General features: G+C 33.8%; 1 protein-coding gene across 15 annotated transcripts in view; it reads right to left on the bottom strand.

The window, feature by feature from the left end:
- TNS3 (tensin 3) overlaps positions 1–12520 on the bottom strand; it is a 427559-nt gene that overhangs the window by 206170 nt on the left and 208869 nt on the right. For 12 of the 15 annotated variants that reach the window (XM_069095442.1, XM_069095436.1, XM_069095437.1 and 9 more), the window contains one exon: positions 11533–11571. The exons of 2 other annotated variants lie outside the window; for them this stretch is intronic. Coding sequence is in view for 4 of the 13 variants with exons in the window: in XM_069095436.1 (XP_068951537.1) it covers positions 11533–11571 (39 nt within the window). In the remaining 9 variants the exon portion in view is untranslated. Of the gene's footprint in view, positions 1–11370; positions 11432–11532; positions 11572–12520 lie in introns of those variants that run through there. One more of the 15 variants, XM_069095449.1, reaches the window with a different exon arrangement.

Raw genomic sequence — 12520 nt, 5'->3', positions numbered from 1 at the left:
TAATTGGTGTGGGTGCAGAAAAGGGAAGAGAATAAGCATTTATATAGCTTTTACTATGTGCCAGGTTCTGTGCTAAGGATTTTTTTTACAAATATTATCTCATCTGATCCTGCAATGTAGGCACAACTATCAGCCCCATTTTACATTTGATGAAAGTGAAGCAAATGGAGGCTAAGTGACTTGCCCAAGGTCATACTGCTATTAAAACTGGATCTGAATTCAGATCTTCCCGATTCCAGGCCCAGCATTGTATTCATTTTGTTACCAGCTGATTATGACTTACTGTGAAGTGATGAAGTTTTTTGCATTCCTACTGTTTTTCCTTTTTTGAAATCACACAAAACCAACTAGAAATTCACTGTGCTAAAACATTCATTAATATATCAGTTGTATTAGAACAAATACTGATTTTTAAATAAATGTTATAGCCAAAGTGACTGTACTTGAAATCTAATTAATCTCACTTGTTGCTGCCTGATTATTCTACTATCTACTGAGATATTAATTAATTAATATTACCATATTAATCTTGCTATATTGATACTTTCATCATATCACTCCCTACTCAGCAACCCAGAACTCTCTACAATCTATCCCATCAATTTCAAACAATTTAGTATGGAATTCAACACCTTTGATAAACTGGTTTTATCCAAACTTATTTTCTCTGACTACCACTATCCATATCAATTGAGTTTTCTTCTAAATACATGTTCTCTTCTCCATGCTCTGGTCACACTGTTCCCCACAGACTATAATGCCTTAACTCTTTTCTATCCAAAATTTACCTTTTAAGAGTTAACTCAAAACTCTCCTTACTACTCTAACTTGGAATAATTTCTCCCTTTTCTGACCTTCTGTAGTGCTTATTATACATACCACATATTTCGTTTCTTAATGATACTGTTTTATTTCATTTACTTCAAATCATATGTCTCCAGTGACCTTGTTTGTGTATTGCCTTGAGGATGAGAACAATCATACTGTGTTTTTATTCCTACTTTGTGCCATGTATCTAGTAGATGACTGATTAAACAAACATTTACTACGCCAGTTATGTAAACTGCAAAGTACTACACACTAAGAAAGACTATTTAGAAAAGCCAGACTCCCTGCCTTCATCAAACTTATAGTTACAGCTATCTATCAAACAGTACTACATGACAAGTACATTGGAAAGTTACAAAAGCAAAATGCTTGGTAAGGTACAGGGGAGAAGAGATCATTTTATTGAAGTTGAAGGAGAAAGGGGATTTCACAGGGAAAGAAACATCTGAGGTGGGCTTTAAAAGACAGATAACAATACAACAGGATATTTGTTAAATTGAATTGAATTGTTTTGGCGAATTATCAAAATGTGAAAGCAAAGAATTGTTAAATTTCCCCTGAAGAATTCTAATTTTAAACAGTAAGAGCTCCTACCTTGGGGCAGCAAGCTATATAGAAAATACCTGCTTAGTCTAAAATGATTAACCTAAAGCTTCCCCATTTTTACCTCTCTCTCCTAGTTTATATACCTTAAAATGTCAGATTTAAAATTAAACTTAGAAAATAACTAATTTTTTTAAAAAAGCATCAAGTTATATAAGCATGAATAATCTACCTGAAGCAGCCACAGTTTTTACATATAGAACTGGCTAGCAATCTGTTGCATATTCAATCAAGGAACTAACTATATGGCCAGACGTCAGCCTCTGGAACAAACAACCTGAAAGGGGAGTTTGTCAAGAGCAATCTATTGTTAATATAACATTATATAACTGTTAATATAATAAGAATATTAACCACCCAGAGACGGACCATAAATATGTCACTTAATTCTTTCAGGGTAACACCAATTAAATATTAGGGAAGGAGTAAACTAAAAATATGTTTCATACAGTAGAAGATAAGGAATCTAGATGCAAGTGTCTCAAAAAATTGTGGTGAAGCTTAGATGTGATAAAATATGTAAAAAAAATTGCAAACTTTAAAGTGCATTGCAACTATCAAGTATTATTGTTATCATCATTAGGAGGGGAGGAAGAAAAAGTGGTCAAGTTATACTGTATAGTACAATAGAAAGAAAGACTGTTGGCTCTGGAATTAAAAGACCTAGGCTGAAATCCAGGCTCTAACAATGCTGCCTAGGTGACCTTGGGAAAGTCACTTTACCTCTGTGTCTTAGTTTCATCATGTATAAAATGAAAGTTGTATTCTATGACATCTAAGATTCTTTCCAACTAAAAAACCTATGACACTATCACCTGGACCTACATAATGGCATGAAGATTTATAAAGCACTCATGTATATATATATACACACATCCATATATATATGCATATATACAAATAAGGAGAGAAAAAAATCTCTTTTAAGTCTTAAGTTAAGCCTATGAGCACAATATCCTATATACAGTGGATAGTTCTTGATTCAATGAATGGATCTCACCCTATTGAGTACTAGGCTGTTTCTAAATGATTCTATGACTTATGTCTCTCACAGAGTACCCTAGAATCATAGATCTATTGTTGTCTATTTTAGTGCCTCAAACATAGTTTTGATAGGAAGAGCAAAATGTTATATACAAAATTCACCTTAAGTTCCAATAGGGGCCTTTTAGAGAGTATTCAAGAAAATCACAGACTTAGACTGAAAAGGGAGCTGAACTTGAGATAATCCAAAGAAAAGATAAAAAAATAAACTATTATATTTTATTACTATTGACCCAGCAGAGAAAAGAATATGGTATTCACGTACAAACATTAGAAGACTAGCATTAGTCTAAATGGTATTAAATTAGGCCCAGTGCCCATACCTGAATTTCTATCTTATAAATTTCTGTTTGATATTTATGCATTTCCAAAAATCACTCTGTATAAAGAATCAAATCCCAAAGCTGAAAAATTAATTACTCAGGTTTGCCTGTATACCTTCTAGGCAAAGTCCCATCTGTTTCTAAGACTCAGCTTTAAATTAAAAAACCTTATGCCAATAAGTAAAAAATTTTTGTCAATTACAAGAAATTTTGTCACAACAAAACCTCTGCTTAACAAATTAAGTCCAGTTTCTAAACAAAGACTTATGGAGTTCAAACAGTATATAGGATTTTCTAATCCTCACCCCACAACCCCCCCCCCAAAATCCAGAATACTTGGGAAGCCCCTTGGATTTGACCTAAAGTAGCACTAAATAGATCTTCCAAAAAAGTGATGTTGCAATCAGATGAATGTATTACTGACTCTATAATTTATACTAAAACAACAGATTTGAAATAGAATCAAAATATTTTGCAATGCAATTTTGCAACTAATTCTCTCCCCCTTTATCCCCTCTTTCAGTACTTTAAAATACAAACAAACAGCATCATGGATATTATAAATTTCAGCCAGGTTAAGTTTTTAAAGGAGCATTAAAACAGAACATTAACACATAACATACATTAGGAACCTGTACAATTCCTAAAATATTAACACATGAACATGTGGCAATAGTGGTAAGATAGACCATTATATTCAAAATATGACAATTATATTAGACAAACTAAGCAGAGCCATGTATCTACATGTGTGCCTGCCTACCCAACTTAGGAGGAAATGTCTCCTTGTAGTAACCTTGGGCAAGTCATTTAACCTGTTTGAAGGCTGAATGTCTTTATAAGTAAAATAAAGAAGTTGGGTTTGACTATGTCAAATGCTGCCCACACCTCTAAAATGCAAACACTTTATTTAATTTTATTAACTGCTACCATCTTCCAATATGCTAAACACTAAGGACTATTAGAACAAAACTGAAATATTTCTAGCTTATTTACTCAGCTTTGTTTTATCAGGGTTCCCATATTTCTCCTCAGGAAACTCTGCACTGGATTTCTCCAAAGCTTCATCATGAACAATACTGGCTGCATGGAAGGGATGGTGGGGATTTTGGATATGAAAAAATGGAGAGGAAAACAAAAGAAGATAGGGAAAGTGAAATTGACAACAGTCTTTTTTTAAAAGGAGTGGGGGATGGGGGTTGGTGGTAAAGGAGAGGAGAAACTCTTAGCTAAATTCTCCACCTGACCAACAAGATTTATATAGCAGACAATGTGATAGGTGCTGGAAATATACAGACAAAAATAAAACTATCTCTACTTTCCATGAAACTTAGTCTCTAAGTCCCCTCTTAAGCGGCAATTCAACACATAAGATTCAAATTACATCATTAGATTTTAGGAATATACCAAATCAGGAGGAATCGGAGAGTAAGGACAGTGTCTTAACTGTCTTTCTATCTGACATAATGCAGTTCACAGAGTAGATTAATGAATAAATTTCCAGTGAATGAATGAGTAAAGTATATCAAAGAGTATCTAATTTGCTAATAGCAGTTGTATAGTTAGGCCAAAGAATGCTAGGGTTAGGGAAATGTAGATTGAGTAAAAGCTTTAATTTACTATTTGTTTATAGAATCCAATAGCAACCAGATATAATAAGCTCAGCAATAAAAATAGAGGGTAATAAGGTTTATTACTTTTCAGCTACTTGTACTAAAATTAGACTACATATGTAAATATAGGTAGAAAGAATATAAATATATATATACATATATACATGTGTGTGTATCTGCATGCAAAAACCTGAAAATAATCCCTCCAAAACCAAGAGATTCATCTGAGCATCCTATCTATTACTTGGTATAAATTTTTACACTAAATGTTACAGGAAACAATACATGCAATACAAAAAGCCAAAGTCCATACTTTAAAAAAAGAGGTGAGTCACCAGAAATTATGTGTTTTATCAAGAGTTTGTATATAGAATATATAATACTTTTGGTTTCAGAGTTCTAATTAAAATTAAAACAGATTGTGTTTGTGTGTGTATACATATATTATGCATACATATTATATAATACATACTTATATAACATATATGCATATATAATGTTTGGATGCATATTAGTATTCCTTTATCTTACTATTCTGTGATGTTTTATTGCATTTAATCCAAGATATTGGACACAAAAGCTAATGTAATATTTACAGTAAAGAAAATAAGATTTAAAGAATGTTCTTGACTCCTAAGACTTTTTCTATCAATTTTAAAAATTAAACTAAATTTAAATGCAATTATTTGAAAATGTGCTACTTATTTTTAAATAGCTGAAGAGAAACTTGAGAAAACATGCATGAACGAATGTAGAGCAAAGTGAGTAGAACCAGGAAAACAAATCATACAATGATCACAATGATAAAAAGGAAAATGGTTTTGAGTGTCTTAAAAATCCTGATCTATGCAATGACCAATAGTGAGGTCAGAATACTGATAGACAACAAAGCATGCATCCTAACCTTTAGCAAAGATAGAACTGATTAGAGGAACAAATATTTTCGAATAAGCTCAATATGTGCATCTGTTTTGCTTTCCTATGTATCTGTTACAAAAGAGATAATTTGTCATTAGGGATACAAGGAAGTAGTGCAGTGGGAATAAAAAGCTAGTGATAGTGATGAGAGAGACAAAGATATGGACAGAAAGAGAGAGAGCTACCAATGAAATTAAAAAAAAAAAACTAGAAGAGAGCAGAAAGATATTAAGGCGAGACACAAGTAAGATTGATATTATTATGTAAAAATGGAGAGTCTTTGTTTAATATACAACCTTCTTTCTCTCTTCTTTGATGATATTTATTAAGAATTTTAAAAATAAAATTTTTTAAAAAAGGAAAAAATCTTTTCACTTTTATAAAAAGGTCACCAGAAATCCTTTCTTCTGGCTAGTGTTTACAAAAAGTTGTTATTACAGGTTAATGTTGAAAAATGCAATCTTCTTTGACATTCTACTAGAAGTAGAATGTTGCTTCCCCAGAATCATCAGACAGTTTCTGTAAACCATGTATTATTGTCATGATGGTTCATATTTTCTAGGAGAAAATTAATGGCTGAAAGGAGTTGAGCTCTCAGGAGATGACAAGTCAAGAACTTTGTTCTGTTTTTAACAATTTTTCCAGGGCATCACAACAAAAAGCTCCCAAAACTACCCTGCTCTGCCTAGTTCATCAGTGTAATCACTCATATTCACATACATTCTTACAAATTCTACTGCAGTTTATCATTTTCATCTTTTCCCTCTGGCATCTGATGAATCTATATGATGATAAAGAAGAGGGATTAAAGCAGGAGAACAGAATACAAGATTCTGGTGAAGGAGGAAAGGTACTTCAAGAAAATGAACAGATAGAATTGCTTTATTTTTTTTTTTTATAAATTGCCAAGCTCTTCTGTTAAAATTACAGTAAAACAAAAAAAGAAAGCATTTTCCAAATCACTGATAAGAGATCTTCTATCTGGTAAGAAACCATAAAAAGTTATTACTTGTGCAATAAGTGTGTAGAAATTATTGACATTGTTTATTCTTAGGAAACTCTCTCCCCCTCAATTCAATCAAATAAAATGACTAATGACAATTTCATAGAGATATACTATACCTGCCTTATCTTGTACCTAGGGCAGGTATGGGTTCTTAACCTTTTTGTATGTTTCATGGACCTTTTGGGCAGTCTAGTGAAGATTATGCACTCCTTCTCTAAGTAATATTTTAAATGTATAAAATGAAATATATAAGATTACATAAGAAATCGAATGAAATAAAATTATCAAACTATTAAAAAAAAACTTCACATATTTATTGCAGGTTAAGAACCTTGATCTAAATTATAAGTAAATAATTTTTTTTAAAGAGCCTTGATCTGGACAATGAGATTTTTTTTGGCAGCTATTTGGATGAAATTGGTCTCTAACAACTTCTTGTGGGTGGTTCTTAGAAATCCTCTGAAGTGAAAAAATGTGATGAAATATTTTTTTAAAAGACCAGAAGGATTCCAACCAAAACTTTTCTCATTATATTACAAAACAGGTATTAGAAACGTAAAAATTGGTGTTGATCCAAAGATTTTATCTTTTCCATGGACCTGTAGCATAAAATCTAGATAGAGATTTTCCCTTTCCTACCCAAAGTTTTAATTAAAAAAAAAAATGCAAAGGTAGAGAGTGTTTTTAACAACAGCAAAAATATGCTAAATGGCCACAAGATGGTGATGTTACTTTATGAGATCCTAGGGGTTATTTATTTAGGTGGTCCAGAATTTATTCCTTTCTATCCAGATATTTCAGTGGCCTACTCCGATGTTTCACTGTTGCATAGAAGTAACTCCTAGGGTCTTTGGGTATGAAGGTCCAATGATGGACTGGTGTTGTCACCCAAAGTACACCTTTTGCTAAGTCAGGAGAAACTTATGAAAAGGTTGTTGCTGTGTGATAAATTTGGGAAGTGAGGGGAGGGATAGCAATCTTTGAAAACCATCTGCTGTGTTGTATGGAAGTTGAAAGCTAGATTAGTAAGACTACTAGCCACAATGATTAAAAAAATGAAAAGTCTTAATGTCTAAAAACAAGATGGTCTTAGTCTTATCCCCTTCTCCTTCCTCACAATAATGGAGAACAAATTAAAGTGGCATGGCCCTATAAGAAAAGAAGGTTAAAGTCTTAAATGAGTGCAAAAAGAATCTTTTAAAAAAAGTCAATATTGCAGGGAAGAATTGAAAGGAGGAGGAATTAAAATCATTGTTTGGAGTAAATGGGTAGATGGACTTGGTCATCAAAGAAAAGTAGTCAATCAACTTGCATTTGAAAAATCCATCAAAAAAAAATAGTGACTTTCAGAAGGGGAAGAATAATTAAAAAGTTATCAGAAGGTACTGAAATCCAAAAGAAGTTAGGAGATGGCAATGGGACAAAGATGCCCTAAGTGAAATCAAGTCACCTATTCCAAATTACATTCCAGTGTTCTGGAGAGATTTTTGAACATGACTTTTGAAATTTATTTATTTATTTTGCTTTTTTAGAGGGCAATCGGGGTCAAGTGACTTGCCCAAGGTCACACGGCTAGTGTGTGTGTGTGTGTGTGTGTGTGTGTGTGTGTGTGTGTGTGTGTGTGTGAAGTGTCTGAGGCCGGATCTGAACCCAGGTCCTCCTGAATCCAGGGCCGGTGCTCCACTCACCGCGCCACCCAGCTGCCCCGACTTTTGAAATTTATTAAGAAAATATTTACTGGTAAATTTCAATCACAGAAATTGGGAGAGAAGTTGGGAGACTGGGAAGGAGTAATCATGCCCATTTCCACAATGAAAGAAAAAGTTAATCTTTCAATCATAAACTAGGAAGCTTAGATTTTTCCAAGGGAAAATTCTAAAATGGATTAATAAGTAGATAGTTTTTGAGTATTAAATGCATTAAAGGAAGCAATGATTTCCAAAAATCCATATGGGTTCAATAAGGATAAATGAACAAGCACATTAAAAAAAAAAACCAGTATGGTTTAGTTGTGGAAAGGCTTTTTGGAGGAAGTTCTGGGGGCAAGTCAATTGACTTCTGGGATCACAGTTTTCCCATGTGAAAAATGAAGGAGATGTTAAGAGCTGACCCCCTTCCACTTTTAACATGCCATTCAATGAGTAATCATGCCAGTCAAAAAAGTGAGGGATTGAGCAAGCCAGGAAGAGACAAGCACGTGGTTTTCTCTAGAATCACAGAATATCAGAAGTAGAAATGACCTTTAATAGCTTCTAAATCCAACTCCCTCATTTTACAGATAAGGAAACAGCCCACAGAAAAGTAAAATGACTTGGCAGCTAGAGCAACACTATCCCTGTCCTACCAGTTACATAAAAGTGAAAATCCCTCTACTCATTGCCAGATACAATCCTGGAACTTTTCATTTTCATCTTTGCTCATTCTCTATCATGTATACCCATCCCTGCCTCCTGCCCCCCATATCTCTCTCATGAGTAGACAATGCTACACTGTGTTAAGGGAAAGGTTTTACAGAGAGGTGACACTCCTGCCAAGACAGGAAGCTTGTGGCTTCCTGCTAAACACAACAGCTGCACTCCCCAGTTCCCAAAAAGTCATAAGGTTGTACCACAAAAAGCAGCACCCCTTGGGAATCTCTAGAATTAAGTATATGTTAATAGAACTGAGGTGCCTACATAAACAAATTAGCCAAGACACTTATTAATTTAAATAAAAATGAAAAGGGAAGAATAAATATAAAAGGAATAAGTTAATTTCCATTTCAAGCTTAAACTGACAGCAATCATTATGTAAATAACTGAACAATAAACTAAATCATATATCAAGGCCATTGCAAATACTATATTACTCACTCATTCATCATTCATTCATTCATCAAGCATTTATGACTTGGCCTTTTCCATTACTTACCATTGCTAGTGACTTCTCTCTCTGAGATTATTTTCCAAAATACAACGCATAGCTTTTATGTACATGGTTGTTTGAGTTTTGTCTACTCATTAGAATGTGAGCTCCTAGAGGTCTGGAACCATGTTTTGGCTTTTCTCTGTACTGCCAGTTCTCAATAATGCTTACTGACTTGCTAATATTAACATTTTAGGTAATCCAGAGTCACGAAAGAGAATTCTGAGAAAATGAAGACTAAAACTAATTAAATGAAGCATTTCTTTAAATAGCTGGTCCTGAGCTTCTCCTTGCAAGCTTCCCCAGCACCTAGTCCCTGGTTTGTAGGACTCAATTACCCCCAAGGTAAGCCTCTCTCTGCTGGAACTCCCTACTTTCTGGTGGTCTTCAAAATCTTCTGGTATACTTACAACATAAGTGCTTTGGATTTTTGTCTGTGTGTATGTATGTACATGTCTGTGCATGTTTTAATCAAGCTGAATGTAATCAAATAAGATGTAAAGTTAGCATTGATAAAGTAATAAATTCATAAGGACTTTGCTAGTCTTCAGGACCTATATAAATATCATTTTTTACTAACAGGTTGAGGAGATACTAAAATTAGATATATAGTTGTGTTAACATAAACAACTTTAACCATTTTTGTTTTCATAGATAGATTGTTTTCATGGTAGCAAAGTCACTACTTACAGGACTTAGAAAAAGGAAGACCTGAGTTCAAATCCCACCTCAGATATTTACTAGATGTGTGGCAGTGGGCAAGTTACTTAACCTCTTGCAGACTCAGTATTCTCATCTCTAAAATCAGGAAAATAGCAATGACAGGGTTGTAGTGAGGATCAAATGAGACAATATTTGTAAAACACTCTGAAAACCTTAAAAAAAAACAGTATAAATGTCAGCCAGGAAGGAGAGGAGTATATCATAGGCACAACAAAAAGAATAACATAAGAGATGACTGTTACCCAGTGGTCACTAAAGTAAGTAACATCATACACAAATAGGCATCATATCTAAGGTTGATGCATGCAAATTATCAGTTAATTATAATAAGGCAACACATGGTACATCCAATACAAGTTATTTGTACTTCATACAGTGGCTTCCAAACTGGCACGGCATAATTACATATAAAAAGACAAAGATGTTTCCCCAAAATATCTGCTTTGTTATTGTAACAACTCACATTGCCATAGAGCTTTACAGTTTGATAGTGTCTTCCCTCATAATAAATAAATAAACCTTGAGGTGATTTCTTTGGACATGGTCAACGAGGGAATTTGTTTTCTTTGACTATATGTATTTGTAATAGAGGTTTTATTTTTTCTTGTTTTCTCCACAGGGTAGAGGGAAGAGAGGGGGAAGAGAGAGAATGTGGATCTTCTCTAGTTCTGCAGATAAAAAAGTGAATATGCAGAAAGGTGAAATAACTTTTGCCTCTGTTCAAAGAGCTAATAAGGCAGAGAATTAGGATTCTAAACTGAATCTGTGGACTCCATAACCATGATGTTCTTCATTACATCATGGCAACAATAAAGTCGATTGTCCCATGCATCCAAAAAGCAAAATGAACTCTTTTGTTGAATATTCCTTCTCACTCTTTGGAGCGCTATTAATGAGCACCTAAATATGTTAAGATGGTAGTAGGAAAACCAAAGCACACCCAATAAAATGCCAGCCCCTGAAAAATCAAATGTCGAACAGTCAAAAATAATAATAATGATAATAATAGCCTTAAAATAGCATTTTATTGTTTGCAAAATCCTTTACAATATTAACTCATTTTATCCTCAAAACATCCCTGGGAGATAGGTACTCTTATTATGTCCAATTTATAGATAAGGAAAATCAAGGTCAGACAGAGCTTAAGTGACTTGCCCAGGGTCACACATGAGTAAAACTCAAAATACCCAAATTCAGGCTGGATCAGAGTTTGGTTGAACCAATGGGTCCAAAAGAATTATTCAAGAAGCTGAAGATTAACACTATCTCTTTTAAAAAATAGCCAAAGGATATTTAATCAAATGAAATATCTGAACTTGTAATTCTAAAAAATCCATTTGAAATTACAGCTTTCAGGTATAAAGAAAACTTAAATATCCAAGCTGATACCAAAGATGCTGGCAAACACCTGAAAATGCTGAGAGTTGCTCTCTTTTTCTCTATGTCCTATGCTTAGTAGTGCTGAGACGCTAAAAAAAAAGAAAAACTATTAGTAAAAAAACTCACTAAACATTAGCCCAAAACCCAATGTCATAAAATCCACGTTAATCAAGGAAGAAAAATTACTTACTGTCCTGGTTACGTGACCAGATACATCAGAGTTGTTAGACTGTGAAATGAAAAAGAAAAATAATTCAATCAATCCAACTGCACTGTAATACCTATTTCTTCAAGATCTATAGTAGCCCTTCTCCCATACAAAAATAAAGAAAATGAGCTAGCTTTGAATTTGGGTCATTTTCTTGAATGTCAGTTTTCTCTGCTACAATAGGAAGGCTCTGGATTAGGTGGTCTCTAAAGTTCCTGCTAGATGTAAAGTTCTACAAAGAAGAAATCATCAATTTGAGAAATCTGATTATTCTCTTCCCCAGTGAACTTATGGCTGTAGCTTTAACAAAATGGAAGACCAATAAAATCAAGGATAACTAACTTCAGAGAAAAGTTAGGAGATAAAGAGTTGGATTTGCAATCAGTAAGTCCTGCCTTCAGTGGCCATTCAAGGTCTTTGGTGATATGGCTTAACCTACTTTTTTATGTCTACATCTGTTTATTTCTCACTAGCCCTTTTCAAACAAGGTATCCCAGGCTAGTCCCCGTTAGGCAAACATGGCTACACTGATCTATCTCCATGCCTTCGTTTATACTGATCCCTCAGTTTTGTCTGCCACATGCACCCATTGGTCCTCTGGTATGTCAAGATTTTACCCATCCTATAAAACTGTATAAATCCTCTACAAACCAATCCCTGCACCCTGCAAATGGGAACAACATTCTCCTACTCTATTTTCTTACAACACTTGGCTTGTTCATTTCATTTTGTTTTATATAATATTTATTCATGCGTATATATTACCTTCCTTCCCTACTATACTGTAAGTTCATCAAGGAAAGAGTCTATTTCTCTTTTATTTTTTTTTAATTTCCTCAAGTGCCCAGATCAGTGACTTGTAATGATAAGTGCTCCAAAATGTGTTTAATGCAATTATAATATTCCAAAAAGCAAACAAAAAAACTATTAGGCGTTATGCTGGTTTGAGCTCTAGTACCACATGGTATCA

The sequence above is a fragment of the Petaurus breviceps genome, unplaced genomic scaffold, assembly GCF_028583685.1.
Source record: "Petaurus breviceps papuanus isolate PSGF00001 unplaced genomic scaffold, PetGlider_PUasm1.0 227, whole genome shotgun sequence".
Classification (NCBI taxonomy): domain Eukaryota; kingdom Metazoa; phylum Chordata; class Mammalia; order Diprotodontia; family Petauridae; genus Petaurus; species Petaurus breviceps.
Note: the sequence above shows the minus strand (reverse complement) of the source record. Positions and strands in the feature narration are given on the sequence as shown.